The sequence below is a fragment of the Homarus americanus genome, unplaced genomic scaffold (genome assembly GCF_018991925.1).
Source record: "Homarus americanus isolate GMGI-L3 unplaced genomic scaffold, GMGI_Hamer_2.0 scaffold42643, whole genome shotgun sequence".
NCBI classification, from domain to species: Eukaryota; Metazoa; Arthropoda; class Malacostraca; order Decapoda; family Nephropidae; genus Homarus; species Homarus americanus.
The window spans coordinates 1,891,504-1,909,672 of NW_024747582.1; the positions used below are offsets into that span (position 1 = coordinate 1,891,504).

At 38.0% G+C, this 18,169-nt stretch overlaps 1 protein-coding gene across 1 annotated transcript; it reads left to right on the plus strand.

The window, feature by feature from the left end:
• The first annotated feature begins 2,000 nt into the window (after positions 1-2,000).
• Positions 2,001-16,037, plus strand: LOC121879784 (protein BTG3-like). The gene is made up of 4 exons (XM_042386572.1): positions 2,001-2,088; positions 5,547-5,840; positions 7,209-7,467; positions 11,261-16,037. Exons 2-4 carry the CDS (start codon positions 5,659-5,661, stop codon positions 11,732-11,734), a joined length of 915 nt encoding a protein of 304 aa, XP_042242506.1. The 5' UTR covers positions 2,001-2,088; positions 5,547-5,658; the 3' UTR covers positions 11,735-16,037.
• The last annotated feature ends 2,132 nt before the right edge of the window (positions 16,038-18,169 follow it).

The window sequence follows — 18,169 nt, forward strand, 5'->3', positions numbered from 1 at the left end:
TTCTGTCTATAAACCATAATCCGTAAATCATCGGTATGGGTTGGGCACCAGACTGGTGCCTGCACTTCGGCACCTCAGATAACCTGAGAGATTGGAGCGCCTGAACTTGCCGAGCTCATACTACAGACGGGCAAGGGGCGACCTAATTGAGGTGTATAAGCATCTCAGGGGGCGCTACTCAGTTGAGTGTCCTTACTTGGAGCTGGCGGACGCTCGCCCCACAAGGGGTCACAGCTCAAGATTGAAGAAGCCGCAAGGCCAGAAAACCGTGAGAGCAAACTTTTTCGGAGTGAGAGTTGTAAACTCTTGGAACAATCTACCAGAGAGTGTTGTGACGGCACCGAGTGTGAGCTCTTTCAAGACAAGACTTGACCAACACTGGAGCGGGTTCAGGTACATTCAGGAGCCGGTGCATGCCCAGTATTTGCCAACAGTGTGTAACAGAGACGTGACCGATCGCCCGGGCGGCTAACAAGCCGATCAGTGGTGAAGAGGATAAAAGTTAAAAAATACAATCATGTATATTTATGCAATGTATGATAAGGATAAAAACGTTTACTGCTAATGAACAAGATCGTTCACGCGATATCTAAACGTTTTCTATGATGAGGAACCTTGACGTCGTAAATAGTAAAAAGAAAGTTATAGTAAAATAAATCCGTTCTCTTAAAGCACCATGTACGTTTATTATGTGTCTCGAGAGATGGCGCAGCAGTCACAGAGACTGAAATTAATTGATTGTAGTACTAGTTCCTCTATATGTATCAACACTTAATATTATTTACAATTGTAGAAAATAAGAAAATAAATAATACAGAGCAACATATTACCTGAATGTATCTTATTCTACCAAGCAATCAGCTCCAGCGATAAAATCTGCTGTAGGCTTTCTAGCGTTATGCAAAATCGAAATTAAAAACACGTGTCGGCGTACCTGACCTGAGGCTTGAAGATGATAGTTGGGCAGACTGATCAGGTTAAGGCGGGAACATGAAACAGTTTTTCCTCAGTGTTTACAACAGATGATGCAAACAATCTTCTTGAGTTTGAGGATACGCTGATAGAGTGAGGGTAAGTAGCGCGTACAGTACACTCATGTATGTAGTGTGACTTGCTCTCTCATTCACCACGCGTCACACAACTAATACTGTTCTCAACTAAATTACGCTATTATTTATCACAATATTAACGAAAATCATATTTAAGGAGGCAGCTCAAAAGCAGAAAGTGGAGACTGGTCTGTGGTGCCAAAAAAATCATAATTCCTTATAATATATTTTGGTTTTAGTTTCATAGCTATTAAAAAATCCTTGATATATTATTAATACGAAATTTCCGACGATTACGATGATGCACAAAACACAGGCCACTGGCTATAGAGCTCCTTGCCTCGGCATAGTTAATGTAACCGTGCATGACGATTTTACCTAATGCTTATCACCTATCTCACGGTATCAAAATATTCACCAAGGATTCACCTTGATTGTGTTTTTTTTATCGCCATTGTATCTTATCACCTTGAGATAATTATGAAAACTTATCTGGGAGTAATAAAACCTACTTATTTCTGAACTGCATTTTATGGTAATTAGAGGAAATTAGATAGACACAATATGGAGAATTGTAAAGAAAAATGTCAAGACACATATTGTGTTTTCATTTTGAGAGAATTATGGTAATTTATCTTGGATATTTAGTAATTAATGTGTTCTTTTTGGAATTAAATGAGAGTAATTTATAGAAAGTGGGTAATGAGTGAATAAAATGGATGTACTTCAGTCAACAGTGGATTATACCCCATCATCAGTCAATCAGTGGCGTCTGTTTTGGTCTACGGTACATGCACAAGCAATGACCCAACGGTGCCACGTCTCCATAAAACACACCGTTATCTGGCCTATAATGTGCGCAGTAACACTATATGTGGCACATCTGTAAAGAATGTCTTACTCAAGCGACATAATAGAGAGGCTGTGATTGGTTATGTGTACTGTGCCGAGGCTTGCGATTGGTGGATGTAAGTCCCCGCGTTATTTTACCTGCTAGCAGATGTCATCAGGGCCGAGGAAAGTGGAAGAGATTTGATTGGTGAGGTTTTACGCAGTTTTAACCGTTTTATATGGCGCTAAGAGCATATTCCTCCACTCATATATAACCCCATTAAAGAAAAGAAGATTTAGTGTACACAAGAAGACTAACCTGACGTAAATAACGGAAAAATAAGGCAAAATATGGAGATTTATAGTGGTGGTGTTTATGGGTGAACCAACACGAGGTTGATGTATAGTAAACAACGTCTTTGTGTAGTACAGCGTAATAACTGTATTATTATCCCTGGTGTGCTGTGTGCTGGGGTTTAGTGTTATGATAAAGTGAAGTAGTGCACGAGTGAGTGTGGAGGTGTTTAGTGAACTTTTAAGGATTATGGAACTATATACTTTACAAGATGGTTTAATTATCTCAACAACTTGATCTATTATTAATACCTTTTTAATCTCTTTATTAAGTCTCTTTTCTTGTGTGTGATATAAAACTATCAGACATTGGTTGGTTTTAGCACTACTGACTGAACTGTAATGTTAAAATTAGTAAAAAAAGAAAAATTTGTGATTTTCTGTACTAAGGTAATTTGGTAATTATTCGGATCAAGAGCGTTTGTTGTTTTAAATTGAAAATTGGTTAAAAAATACCCAGAGAATACTGTATTATGTTTGGAAAAAAAGTGGCTGAAATTATGTGCTAACATTACCTATGTCCTAACTTCTATTTCTAGAAAACGGTTAATATTAATGGCTGACCAGCAAACCAGTTATTTGTTTTAGTGTTTATTTTCTTTCTCTTATTTTCACCATGTTATTGATAGAAAATTTCTTATGCAAATGCTTCGTTTGGTAGATATGTAGGCTTAAAAAAATCATGGTAATTATATTGGACTAACCTGCGAGCAAAATTGATTGGAAACAAAATTTAAAGACGCCGGATTTTCATTGTTATATTATAGTGGACATTGTTGTAGTTTGTGGAAATATGCTAAAAATTTGATATTTTTAAAATAAACGTTAATTAACATTTGTGGCTATGAAGAACAGACCAAACCAAACAAACCTCCATAACCTTACCTAATTTCCCCGGTATATTAAACAGAAAGAACTTACTATGATATGGTGAAATTTGAGGCATTTTCTGGATGCGAGGTGATACGACCGCATCGGCGCTATGCAGCCCTTGCGGGTTAGTCCTATATATTAACCAAAATCATTTGCTCAAACTACGACAGTGCCGTCCATAAAACACAGTGAAATTGCAGCGTTTTTAATTTTTTTCTAAGAAAAATCGGCAACGGATCAGTCGTTAATAATTACCTCTTTAATATGCCGAAGGAAGAGCCCCAGTGCTAGGAAGTTAGGTAAGGTTAGGTAGGTTTGTTTGGTTAGATTGGAGAGGTCTTCTAACATCGTTTCTGCTGCTTGTTTTTCTTATTAACTTTGGTTAAGTTAGGTTTAAATTACAAATTACCATTTTTTTTAACACATTTACACAAACTATGACAGTGTCCTCCGTAAAACAGTGATATTGTGATGTTTTTTAATAGTTTTCTATGAAAAATCGGTGATGGATCAGTCGTTAATAATTACCTAAGCAGAAAGAACGTGCTATGTTATGGTGTAATTTTATGCTTTTTGTGGACATAAAGGAGCCGCCTGGACCATGTGACGCACAATGTACAAACTCCGAGCGTAGGCGTCGATCAGAGCGCAGCGCTGGGGAGTGTTATGAAACACATCAATATGATTGGCTAAAAGTAAACACTGGCAGAAACAGGTTACAACTCTCATGTTTATACCATCATATAATGTTCAATACTTGGGGGTATAATTACTGTATGTGGTTAAGCAACATAACTTACAATTATCTAAGTTAAAGTCTGATATACTGTACTGTACAGTTATGGTAATAATTATTTATAATCACCATTGATGAGGAAGCTGCCTCACAGACATAGATGCTTCCAAATTGTACCAGAACCTTGACCTTTAACCACTGAATGTCTCATTGATAAATTCACCCAAAACTTTACTGTCATCATAGACGTCATAATTCACCCTTGGCTCATTGTTAGCTTGTCTCTTGTTCTACCATTTAGAGGACAAAAGAGCCACACTGAACAAAATGAATGGACTCGGTAAGTAACTCGTGGAAATCTATCGTTGAAATTTGCTGCCATTTTCTGTCTACATCCATGGGAAGCAGAGAGTGAACTGAGCTGAGAACAGTTCAGTGTGGAACTTAGGTTGTGTAACGTGTCATCAGGGCAAGACTGACCTGACCTGACCTGACACAAGGAGAGTAACTGCTTTAATCCCTTGACCATAATTTGTGATCCTGACTTAACGAAGTGGCACCTATAGACCACGTCCTTCGCTCCTTCACACCTAGACTAAGAAAAATCACATGTGACCGCTGCAAGACCCAGGTGGCTCCAGTGACCCCTTATTATGCACCTTGCGACCGTGTTTGGGAACCGATGGTATAGGGTGCTTGATCATCGGGTGAAATAATCTGCGACTAGTCTTGTGGTGATGCGACAAAAGTGTATCAGTTAAAGATTCATTGTTATGTCATAATTGGAATTGAATCTTTTACAAGGCAGGTAAAGCCTACCCTGTATACTGTACCTCAAATAACCCTAATAGGTTTTCCTTATGTTATCAATGGTGATGTGAAAGAATATGACCTTTATTTCCAAATTTTATGCTTAATGAATGGGACATGACAATGATTTGCATAAAATGGACAGTTTTGAAGATGAGGGGAAACTGTGGGATAAAAAACACCAAACAAACAATTCAGAACCTGACCTGACCTGACCCGACCCGACCTGACCCTCCCAGAACTTATCTAATTTAACTAAAGGAAGAACATAAGTGATTATTCTCTTCTCGTTTTCGGTGTTTTTGTCACAAAGGAGCCATATCATGAATGGTTACTGATAGAACATTTTTTTGCTAATGCTTAAATCACCCATAGGAGAACACGTGAAGCTCATGTGAAAGATGTATGCCTAAAATATCCCGTTAAAATATGTACCGTTAAACATATTTTATTGTGTACGAAATCAGGTTCACAGAATCACTTTATGCGCATCCACCAGGTAAATAAGATGCGCTGCCACTAGGTAAATAAGATATGATTTTTTTTGGTAGAGTAGGTTATAATATAGGTTAGGGAAGGTTAGGTAGGGCCTCAAAAGATTTATTTATTTATTTTATTTTTTATTTTAACAACATTTTCTCTTATCTTTAAAGCCCTGCTGCCCACTTTGTAAGAAACTATTTTTTGTTTTGTTAGTGTTGAAGGGGTCACAATTATCGCTTATAAAGAAAGTTTACTGGTGAATATAGCAGTTATTTTCTTTCAAATCACCACAAAAACCATAAGCAAAGCTATTTTGGTTAATCTCATTATGGCAAAAAACGAATCTTTACTGACTATCATTCCTGTACTGTGTGCGAAGGTCGGTGTTTATTGTTTTATTTGGTCAACAGGTTGGAAGGTAGAGGAAGAAGAACCCCCAAGTGTCATCACTCATGTGTGTGATCTGCCCCCGGCTACTACACAAGCTGACTTATTCTCAGGAACGCTGCCATATAACCCACCATGAAAGACGAGATAAGCGCCGCCACACTCTTCTTATCCAAACTTGTAAGGGGAAGTGCCAAAGTGACAGACGACGCCATGTCCAAGTTTGAGAAGAGGCTGAAGGAGTTGTTAGAGGAACGATATAGGAACCACTGGCATCCTGAGCGACCTTGGCAGGGCCAGGGCTATCGTTGTTTAAGGTGAGCTTGGTGGACGTTATCGGGGAGTCTCGCGTGTACCGTATTTACGCGTGTGACATCGCCCAAATACTTGACTTAAATTGTTACGATGCCAGTTGTAAAATTGCCCTAATAAAATGTTGTCAGTATTTGCAGAAACTTTAAATCAGAAAGTGGTATCTGGCAGCTACCAGACTCTTTTATGGAGGTGGAACACAATGTTAAGTAGCAACAGAAATGAATTAATGCTAACACAGTTTTTCATAAGAATATTGTGTGAACAAATTATGAACAAGTAGTTAAAATATTAATATATTTTGAAACAAAATAATGACATACTGCTGGATTATTGCTCAGGGACATGCAGGAACAATTTATGGATTTAAAATTGGACATCAAAATTAATAGGCACAGTATATATTAATTGTGTTTGGCTGAAATGAATAACAAATGAAAAAAGTACAGTACAGTGTTATGTAAAATAATTATACTCACCACATTTATGCCAGTGTTGCCCATTTGTATGAAAGGTTATTCAGTTAATAATTATTTTAGAGCAACAAAGTTAATAATTATTTTAGAGCAACAAATGACTTTAATATTAGTAGTGTGAAACTCATTACGTAATGAACATATCATGAAGAGAACACACACATGAACAAATTCTGGGACGTATATGCCTCCTCCTCCTCGTTGTGGAGAATGTCGCTGAAATTTTGTAATCCTTTTCTTGTGGTCATCAAGATATTTATGTTACCAGGGCATTTCAGTAGCTAATTTTTGCTTCCCCAGTTTTGGAAATTATCAGAGATGAACAATTAAGAGTTATTATCCCTTAAAATATCCTGATATAAATACAATAAATTAAATACAGTACTAAAGACCTCTTATGATTCCTTGGGTGTGTCTGCCAACCAGTCATCTGCCTTGCTATAAACTGACCCTAGGCCTCAGTTGTAAGCTTTGAGTGAACAGACTATAGATCCCATAACCAAACCTAACCTACACCTAAGTGGTTAGCATCCAGTCCTCACCTTATTAACTGCCTTAATACTAACTTAATCTAACCCAAGTAGCATTAGGATATGTCATATGAGGTGGGGCTAATCTATAGGTGATCCCATAAAACTCAATGAGCGGGAGAAGTGTTTTCTTAGTTTATAATACTTTATTTCCACAGTTATCAGTTTATTGAGACTATTGGTCGTGGTTACCTTGTTAAGACCCACATGGTTCAGTGTTAGTACAGGAGTAAAGTGTAGTACCCAGAGTTAACTTGCCATGTTTGGTAGTGAGGGCCATGGTCCAGTCCCTCTCATTGTAGTGAAAGGTTCATTACCACTCTAACTCCAGCACCCCACAACTAAAGGAAACTTATCCCTACAACAGAATGAACAATAATACGAGGAAAGAACCAACCATAGAACAAGCTGCGAGAGACTGCGGCCTCAAGTACAACGATCTGAAACTGCCAGTGGAACTGACAATATGGGTGGACCCGGAGGAAGTTTGCTGCAGGTTTGGTGAGCAGAAGGGGTCGTGCTTTACCATCGCCTCTTTTGGGGACAGCTCCAAGGAGAACTCCATGGAGAGTCTTGACCTGGACCAGATACAACGGCCAAACTCAACACCGTCTGGCATGTTAAAGGTTTGTGTGGGAAATAGTGTTGTTGTTTTGTGTAATAAGGGATCACTTGTAGTTAACTCACCTCAGCTTATTTTACTTTAAGATTAACCACCATAACTTAACTTAGTGCAGGGGCCCCCCCAAATTCGCGGGGGTTAGGTTCTCAAAATGGCGAATAACATTTGTAGACTGGGGGGTTACTTGTGTACAAAGAAATGTATATTCCCTTTATGTGTTTGCCCTTAGGACAGCTATTTCTTTTACCTGTATTTTATAAATACTGTATTATTCGTGGATTTGGCGATTAGCGGCCATTTTGAGAACCTAACCCCCGCAAATTTGGGGGGCCCCTGTACAGTAAAGCCTCGGATAACAACGATTCGTCCAACAACTTTCGTATTTGAAACCCTAGATAATTTAGGACTCAATTCAGTTTACATCCTTATTTCATTCGTATTTACGACCAAAATATAATAAAAATAAAATAAAATTACATTTTCAGGGAAATAAGAACTAAATCCCGATATGTATTATAAAAAAAAATTACTGTAAAAAAAGATAAAGAGCGCCTTGAGCAAAGAAGCTGCCTTGCTAATGAGTGGTAAACAACACTCTGAGCTTGGCGGGCCTTTTGTTTTCATGCATCTGGAACAGGATCAGGAGAAAAACTTTCTCGGGTTTCTTACAGCATTTTTTCATCCCTATTCAGCATGAGCAAGAGAGCAAGTGATGGTAGTGTTGTTTCAAAAGCTAATAGAAAGTGTATAAGCTTAGCCAAGAAACTAGATGTGCTAAAACGATATGAAAAAGGTGAGAGGTCTTTGGATATTATATGGAGCAAGCAATGAACATATTTTTTGGAGTGGATCCATTAACAGAACAAAGCCTTAAAATTTGAATAAATGCAAATGACCTCTACATAAAAATGTGTAATGAGAAAAGAAAGCAGCTGTGCTAGGTTCATTCGAAAGCTTTATTATTCGAAGGCCTAAACCATCAACTTCAGCTACACCATCAAATTCAGCATCATAAGCAGCTACACCATCAACTTCAGGTTCAGTAACAGTTTCAGCAACAGCTTTATGCAAAGCTACAGCTAGAGTTGAACCTGATGACTTCGTCATCTGAGTAAAAACTCGCACAATACTGTATTCATTGGCTGTCCTTATGTTAAGACTTTACTGCCTCTGGTGAACAGAATTTTAGTTTTACATTCGTAAATATTATTTAAAATATATATGAACAGTAAATAAGTGCTGCTTTCATATTCATATGTTAAGAAATGACGATACGTTTTCACATGTACGCACAGTGCCGGATTTAGACCTGTGGAGGCCCATGGGCATCCTCTTTGTGGAGGCCCCCCTCATTATAACTACCCGAGAGGGTGGGGTGGCGAGTGAAGCGAGCCTAAACATCTTCTTTGGGGAATTTTGAAGCCATATGCAGTTGTATTGAGGAAATTAGAACATTGAGAAATTTTTAATTAGCTGTATATTTATTGATAGTGTACAAATTCCCAACACACACACACACACACACACACAAAAGTGAGACATGACTGGAGTCATTCATGTGGTTTCAAGTCGACCAGCCCTGATATGTGGAGGCCCCCAGATTGTGGAGGCCCCTGGGCAGCTGCCCACTTTGCCCACTCCTGAATCTGGCCCTGTGTACGCACTTACTGTTCATACGTTGGCGTTCCCAATCGTCTCACCTTATTTCTTCACCATTAGTGGTTAGCTACTCTTAGTGTTCCATTTATTAACACTAAATAACATTGCTTAAAACATACATACAGGTATTCAATTTTTAAAAATTAAGTTCACTACAGCTACAACCAGGGTCTTATTTTCTTCAGTTTCTTATGTAGAACCATTGTCACTCACGAAAACAATGCCGTCTTGTCTCCTCGTGTGTATTTTAATATTCTTTGTATTAGTAATGAATTGCATTGTTCATTTCACATATATAAACATTAACTCAATCAAATACATATTCAGTAATAAACAATAATGAATCTTTTGTACATATTCTTAAGATAAATGACGCTGTTTCCTTGAGTGCGCACGTACAGTATACATTGGGTGTAAACACTGACAACAATGTTGTCTCTTATCCTCTTGTGTGTTTTAATATTCTACGTATTAATGAATTGTATTGTTCATTTCGCATATATAAAGATTAATTCAATCAAATACACATTCAGTAATAAACAATAATGAATCTTTTGTACATATTCTTAAGATAAATGATGCGGTATCCTTGAGTGCGCACGTTTATGTTGGCGTTCCCAATCCATCTCTTTTTTTTTTTCTTTGCCATTAGTGGTTAGTTACTTTGATTGTTCCATTTATTAACATTAAATAACTTTACTTAAAACATATATATTATTTTTTTACATTAAATTTACTACAGCTACAACCAGGCTCTTATTTTCTTCATTTTCTCGTGTAGAACTATCGTCCCGAACTCCCGGCTGTAAACACAAACGAAAACAATGGCGTCCCATCTCCTCTTGTGTGACCATATTATAATTCATTTATATTGTATAAGGTGAATTCAGAAAAATTATTTAAAGAATATAGTTTTTACTTTTCATTACGGTACTTGTATTGTTTTTTGGGGAAAAGAGGGTAAAAAGCCTCACAAAAGATATGAAAAGGTCACACTTGGGAATGCATCTCATTATTATTGCTTTATTTTAATGGTAATTAATGATTCGCGATAAGACAACTCGCCTTACACTGCAATATTGGAGGACACATTAACATCGTTATTCGAGGCTTTACTGTACTGTATATGCAAATGGTGACTGTGTTAAACTTTCACTTGGCTTTTATTTTCTGGATTGTCAATATACTGTAGTATTTTTTGTTCTAACTTATTTTTTGGTATTATTTGTATTTATTCCTCACATTTACTGGTACTGTAAATATTGATATAAGAAAACTATGGCTACAGGAGGAATATACACAAAATATTTTCCTAAATACTCCCTGCTATAATGGGGGGGGGGTGCATCTTATATGTTTTTGACTCTATGATAATACTTATTTATTTTTTATTAGATATTTTTTTGGTACATTCTGTCTGGAAGATTGTGTGCACATGTAACAGTTCAAAAAGAAAGAAGGTAATTATTTATGTTTACACCAAATTACTTGTAGTGGCCGCTGGGGATCACAACATAATACTGTAGACGTACGTCATTATCATGTAATATGAATGAAAATAAATCTTTGTTTTATATAAATTTATTGTTTTTGTCTTTATTTTGTATAAATTTATTGATATTATGTCCGTTTATTGAGTAACAGCCAGAGCTTGTCCGACTTATGAGGTTTTTTGACTTAGAGGATCTTGTTGTATTTAGACATTTTTTAATTATTACAGCAGCAGGATATAGAGCTTGTTAAGGCTCTCGGGCACAGAACCTGTTTTCCTCCATAAGTTATTAATATTGATATATGATCGATCACTTATCAAAGGATTTTTCAGGTCCCCTAACCCCTTAGTATAACAGTCATTACCAGAATGGATTACAACCTCCAACTTGATGATAATTGTCCTTAACACCTTCACTTTGGGGACGACAATTCCAATTTTTTGTTTGGTTAACGTCAGGCAAATTTATTCAGCTCCTGAGGCAATCTGGTTCACAAGGGGTTAAGTCACACAATTTACTTTATAACATGTTAGGTAATGTGATTTACTTTATAACATGTTAGGTAATGTGATTTACTTTATAACATGTTAGGTAATGTGATTTACTTTACAGCATGTTAAGTAACGGTTGTCACTATTCTTACAGTCAGTAGATGTGTTGAAGGAGAGAAACGTGGACTCGTGCAATGTACAAAGTCCTCCCTCCAGCACACAGTCCACCCCAGCCAAGTCATACTCCAGGTACGGTAAGAAAGACCAAACTTCGCCCACCAGAAGTACCTCCGATGGCAACACTGAGAATAGAAGCGGGTTTATCAATTACCAGAATCAACACAACTATTGTTTCATGAGCAATCCCAACAATCTCCATCAAAAGGGATACCATTCTCCGCCCTACTACAGGAATCGCCAGTGTCCCGAACTACCTCTGCAATTTTTTTGTACCACCTACGTGTACCAGTCGACCACTCCCCCACACTACGTCCACTCTCAGATGCCTCCGCCTGTCTCCTGCTCCCCCCCAAACGTGGCCCCGCGCAAGTTATCGAGGAACGCCAACAGCTACACGCACAAGAACAAGCCTAAGTGGTTTGGCCATAGAGTGATGACAAAAGTTTGAAAGTGTACATATTACTACAGGGGCACTTGGGAGTTTTTTATAAACATGGTGTACAGTAGTCTGATTTAGCTTATGTACCAACTTGGTTAACACACCCTTAATGTGATAGATTTAGCATTATATATATATTCAAATTGTTAACTTTTTTCCCCAGTTCACCGTAGGTTGATCTCAATAGAATTAATGTCCTTAACATTTTGTGGTAGATTATGCTAACCCGGTGATATGATGGTACAGTGTAACACACTACAGTATATAATGGGTTAAATTTATATGATCTCTTTAAGTGCCCCTTGTGATGTGGCCCACTGAGGAAGATGCCTGTGTGTTATAGAGGAAGATGCCTGTGTGTTATAGAGGAAGGTGCCTGTGTGTGTTCTGGTGGAGGATGCCTTGAGCAAATTCAAAATGAAATCTCCTTATTAGTGAAGAGAATATATAATAAATATGGTGGTGCTGTTCAAGGTTGACACAGTACAGTACAGGACCACTTACTGACCCACACGGATCATTGAGTGACATATGGTGCTCTAATCTTGAGGCTTTAAAATACATTAACTATTTGGATGATTTCCAAAACCTGAAGAGGACGTAGGAATGTATAGTATTATCATAGGGGGAAGCTCTAGCCTCTGGTAGGTGTCCACAACTGCAGAAAGTTGCAGTGTATAAATGTTGTTAGGACACTTCCCACCAAGTGCCTGAGATGCTTCAGAACCTTTGCTTAATACTTTATTTGTAAGATGTGCTTTGATAAGGAAAGTTTTAATTTGAAGGTGCTCGAGTGTCCGCTTAACTGTGATTCCATTGTCGGCTGACCCCTATTTTAAAGTTCAAAAGTTCAAAGGAATATGAGTGAGGCAAATCCCTTGTTGGTCCTCCAGTCTCTCTCTCTCTTAGTTAGTACAGTACCTGCAAGTTTAGCTCCACGAATAAGTTTTTATTATTTTTCTCACTAATTAGAAGATTTAAGTTGTTCTTGTTGTTACCTCAGAGAAAATGGACCTGTCCACTAGTTGGGAGGGGGGAGACTTCTCTTCTGTGTCCTCCTTTTTATTGAAACTTAGAACTAAAGTAACTTTATTTTATGGATATTCTCAGGAGTTTGTGCACAAATATATGCTTGTGATGTCTTCTGTCACATGAGGAGACAGTGTGGAGGAAACTTAATATTTTCAGATGTGTGTGGAGACATGTGTGGTGAGGTACAGTGTGTGAAGACATGTGTGGTGAGGTACAGTGTGTGGAGACATGTGTGGTGAGGTACAGTGTGTGGAGACAGACATGTGTGGTGAGGTACAGTATGTGGAGACGTGTGTGGTGAGGTACAATGTGTTGAGACGCGTGTGTGATGAGGTACAGTGTGTGGTGAGGTAAAGTATGTGGAGACGTGTGTGGTGAGGTAAAGTATGTGGAGACGTGTGTGGTGAGGTACAATGTGTGGAGACGTGTGTGTGGTGAGGTACAATGTGTGGAGACGTGTGTGGTGAGGTACAATGTGTGGAGACGTGTGTGTGTGTGATTCACCAGAGTGATAACTGTCCCAGAAAATTTACATATAGTTGAGGGACATTATAGAAAGTTGGTCATTTATCACATGTACGGTGTAGACGGTGGCAGAAAGCTGTCACCCGTCAAGCTGTAAGTGTGTGTGGGAGTTAGCGGCTCTCGTGGTTTCATCCTTCACAATCAAATGTAGTCAAAATACTACAGCATTTTTATTCAATCTTTTTTTTTATATATGAAGGGTGATGTAACTTTTCCAGGTCAGGTAAACAATAGTATCCAGCCAGTTAAGTACATACTTCTCATATGATCAGACAGAATGGGTTGATAAGTTAATTTCTCCTCATATTAACATTCATACAAGTATATTAAGTTAATTTTGACTCATATTAACATTCATATTATTACTTTAAGTTAATTTCTCCTCATATTATCCTACAAGGATCATTAAGTTGGTTGATAATATTAATTTGAATTGATAAAAAATAATAATTCTAGGATAAACTGTACATAAAAAGAATTCCACTAATATTTTGCCATTACTACACATATTATTATCAAACTATAATTTAATAAGGCTGTACATAAGGCTACAATAAAGAGAGTATCATTACAAGAAGGGTAAACAGAGTTTTATAAGTCAATTTGGGTGAAGAGTTACTGATTTGACTGTAGTTTTTTTTTTACATGTGTTCGAGGCTTTTTTGTTTTCTTCGTTTTCTTCCCCCTTTTTTTTATATATTATATTGCTGTTGCTGCTTATTAACACTACATGTATATACTGTATGCGGGTCTTCAGATGTGTTTTGGCCTGCCCGAGCCTAACTTAACTTAACTAACTTTCCAATCCTCTCCTAACTTAATTTACTCTTCCCAGCCCAAACCTAACTTAGCCTAACCTAACCTACACTACCTTAGTGTACCCTACAGTACCCTAACCTACCTCATTTTTAAGCAGTGGCCCTGACTGTAAAGATTAGGTTAGGGTAGGTAGGAGTGTATATGACTTAGACTCCAGAGTTCAGTATCACTTTGCTATTCCTGCCGATGTTGCTCCCAACGTCACGAACAAGACACATTACTCACTGACATTCGTGACGTTGCTCCCATAATCACGAACAAGACAGACTACTTTATGCTCAGGTTATCTCGCCGACGATTGAGGTTCTACACTAGTTAGTACAACTTAACATGTTAAGTGAAGTTATTTTTTATCGAGTTTTGTATACCGTAATATTAGTCTTTCTGGTGTTACCCGTGGTTCACCAACTTGGATGTGATGCTCGTTCAGTCATAATCGGAAGTTTTTTTTTTTATGTGTTGTTCCTCGTTGAGTTGTGTGATTATGTTGATATGTTAAAGACCGAACCGCGGTGTAAGGTATGTCGTAGTGCGGTCATCCATTGTACCAAGACATATTTTACCGTAGATTATGGGCGTAGTGTAATATTTTTCTAAAGAGGCTATAAGTTAGGTGTAGGCTAATGCAAAACACTCTTAAATCTGCGGTGCATAACAAACATTTACCGTCCAGGCCTTTCTTTTATACTCTGGGGTCGAGACTCACGGATTTGTCGTCTCATAGAATTAAAGAAAATGTAATAATAGTTCCGTATTCCCTTGTTTGTGTGCAGTGAATTATTGGTGTAAAGTTTCATGTCGGTATATTCGTGATTTGTTGAGTACATGTGATCGTAATTATGTAAGGTGCGAGGATTAAATATGATCTCGGTTTAAGGGTGTGTTGCTGGGCATATTCTCAAGAGTATGTTTCTAGGTCTGTTCTCAAGAGTGTGTTGCTGGGCATATTCTCAAGAGTATGTTTCTAGGCCTATTCTCAAGAGTGTGTTGCTGAGCATATTCTCAAGAGTATGTTGCTAGGCATATTCTCAAGAGTGTGTTGCAAGGCCTATTCATAAGAGTGTGTCGTCGAGCATTAAATATTCCATCGTGTGACGTAAATCGACGGAGTTAGCAGATAAACTGGCAGAGAATATTCCCTATGACGTAGTGGTGACTGGCTGTTGAGGTTTGCCCTTACCTCCTCACCCCAGACATAATGTGTTCTCGTCCTCAGTCTGTAGATCGCCAAATTAACCCATGCCTCGACTAATCGTCCGGTGAGTGTTATTAGAATAGTAATCGTGGGTTGTTTTCATTAGTATACGTTCATAGACTTGCAGTATTTCTCTTGTGATTATTTATTACGAGAGTTCCTTTGTCGATGCATTTCCAGATCATTTATTTATTATTTTTTTTTTCAAGTAGTGTGGTCCCTGGTGTAAAGTAATGGGGTTCCTGGTGTAGTGTGGTCCCTGGTGTAAAGTAATGGGGCCCCTGGTGTAGTGTGGTCCCTGGTGTAAAGTAATGGGGTCCCTGGTGTAAAGTAATGGGGTCCCTGGTGTAAAGTAATGGGGTCCCTGGTGTAAAGTAATGGGGTCACTGGTGTAAAGTAATGGGGTCACTGGTGTAAAGTAATGGGGTCCCTGGTGTAGTGTGGTCCCTGGTATAAACTAAAGTAATGTGGTCACTGGTCATATCTTCTCTTGCCTTAGTCTCTACACAGCTTGAAGGAACCGGCCAATTATTGAACACTAGAATTACAAATGACAGTACAAGTTGACATACATACATACATACATGCATACATACATACATACATACATATATACATTGTGTTGTGTATATATGGCACTAGACGGGGGTTAGTTAGGACTGGTTTTAAGAGAATTTATTTATTTATATTCAGGATTGTAAGGTTTAGGAAATAAAGAGAATTTTCAAAACAGTAAATGAATAAATTCTTTTATTTCCTCAACCTCACTAACCTAACCTAACCCTGACCTTTGTGGTTCTTTCTATAAATAACATGAGGTGGCCATGGAGTTGTCACAGTGGCCATGGAGTTGTCACAGTGTCCATGAAGTTATCACAGTGGCCATGGAGTTGTCACAGTGGCCAGGGAGTTATTGCAGTGTCCATGAAGTTATCACAGTGGCCAGGGAGTTATCACAGTGGCCAGGGAGTTATTGCAGTGTCCATGAAGTTATCACAGTGGCCAGGGAGTTATCACAGTGGCCAGGAAGTTATCACAGTGGCCAGGGAGTTGTCACAGTGGCCAGGGAGTTGTCACAGTGGCCAGGGAGCTGTCACAGTGGCCAGGAAGTTATCACAGTGGCCAGGGAACTTAACTACAGCCGTGAAAACTGGTGACACACACACACACACCAAACTGTACAATAGGTGAGTCATTATGGCCTAAAAGGAATTTATGTTATAGGCAAGTATTATATAAACAAAAATGTCTCGAAAGTTGATAATTACATTAGCTGATCGTACCATTGGTGTGATATATTTATTGTATATATACATATTAGTTGTATTATATTCATCTTTATACATACACAGTTAAATTATACTTATCTATACACTTAGTTGTATTATACTCATATGTATACAAACAGTAAAAAAAAATTTGTAGTCGATGAGGAGGAAAGATTGGGTGTACAAAAGTTTATAGTAGATTACAGTATTTTTGTTTACAGTAGATTACAGTAGTTGTTGGTTTACGGTGCAACACTGTAGTACTGTACCAAGCCGTCGTCAACAGGTGTTATGGTGAAACTTCCATATGACGGATTTCTCGATATAGTAATGACTTTTCATCTCTATATAGTTTGTAAGATGGAGGTTTCACTTCTAACAAACCCTTGATATAATGGATTTCCCTCCCCATGTAGTCCATTATATAGAGGTTTCACTATACTGTAGTATATTGATTATTTTAAACTTTAAATTAAGGTACACTATTACTTCATTTACCTGGTAGTGTAGAGTTGATTAGGCTGAGGCAAATCTACTAATAATTTCTTGTGATACATTTGTGCTTTAAGAAGTGATGGTTAGTCATTACTCGGTAAAACTACGTGGCTGCCGTAGAGTAAGTGCACAAGGCGAGTGTTAAATTATTTAATTATGATTTTTTTTTTACTTACATATTAATAATTCTCGCTTGAATTAAACAAGTACAGCTTCAGGGTTTAAAAGATGTACTGTACATTTGTTATTTTTTCATTGCCCAGTATGTACGGCACAGCACGGCACACTATTCCCAACCTTCTACTGCGAGTTGTTCTGTTAGCGAAGCTCTTCTTCTTTTCTATTTCCCGTGGCTCCTTCGTGCTCGGCTGTTGTGTAGCTTGTACTGTACCTTGTCTCGTGTGATGGTAGTTCCTCAGCATTGTGGATCCTTTAACATTTGCAGTGCAGTTATTGTAATGTTCTCTCCAAGACGATTTTTCTGATTTTGTATAAATGCGTGTTGAAGATCACCCTTCCTTACTCTATGAGATTCTGTTTGCTCAAAAATGTGAAACTCACCAATTGTTGGTTATCATGATACTCAGCAATTGTTGGTTACCATGATACTCGCCAGATGTTGGTTACCATGATACTCACCAAATTGAGCTCTTGATCAATTACTGAGGGAACCTTTAACACAAAAAGCTGTCTCTTGTGTACCCAGTCATTAATTTTTAAACTTAATTTTTACCAACAATCTTATTTGTTTATGTTAGTATTTATGGCCAGGTAGTAATTATTATTAATATTGTTTCCCAAGAGCAAAACAAACAGGAAGAGATGGCCTTGTAAACTCCTGGGGTCGCCGAGGGTGCGACTGCTTCTCAGTGTAGTTTACTAACACGTGCTAACAGATGACTGCTTGATGTATGCGCCGCTACTAACGCTTGTTTACAGTCTGCAGCGCTCTTCTGTGAGGAAAAGACTAATTTTAATGGTTACGCTCTTGGTGTATATAAACGAATATGGTGTTTTACGTCTACTCGTGTTTGGTCGACGACAGAACGGTCTCGCTCTGTCTGCGTCGAGAATCTCTTAATACACTAAGCGTTTCGAGCCGTTTGTTGA

What these genes read in the sequence shown, in the direction of transcription:
- LOC121879784 (XM_042386572.1), top strand. Translation starts at nt 5,659, where the DNA reads ATGAAAGACGAGATAAGCGCCGCCACACTCTTCTTATCCAAACTTGTA. An exon ending in CAGGGCTATCGTTGTTTAAG is followed by an intron (nt 5,841 to 7,208) that starts GTGAGCTTGGTG and finishes TCCCTACAACAG; the next exon opens with AATGAACAATAATACGAGGA. An exon ending in CACCGTCTGGCATGTTAAAG is followed by an intron (nt 7,468 to 11,260) that starts GTTTGTGTGGGA and finishes CTATTCTTACAG; the next exon opens with TCAGTAGATGTGTTGAAGGA.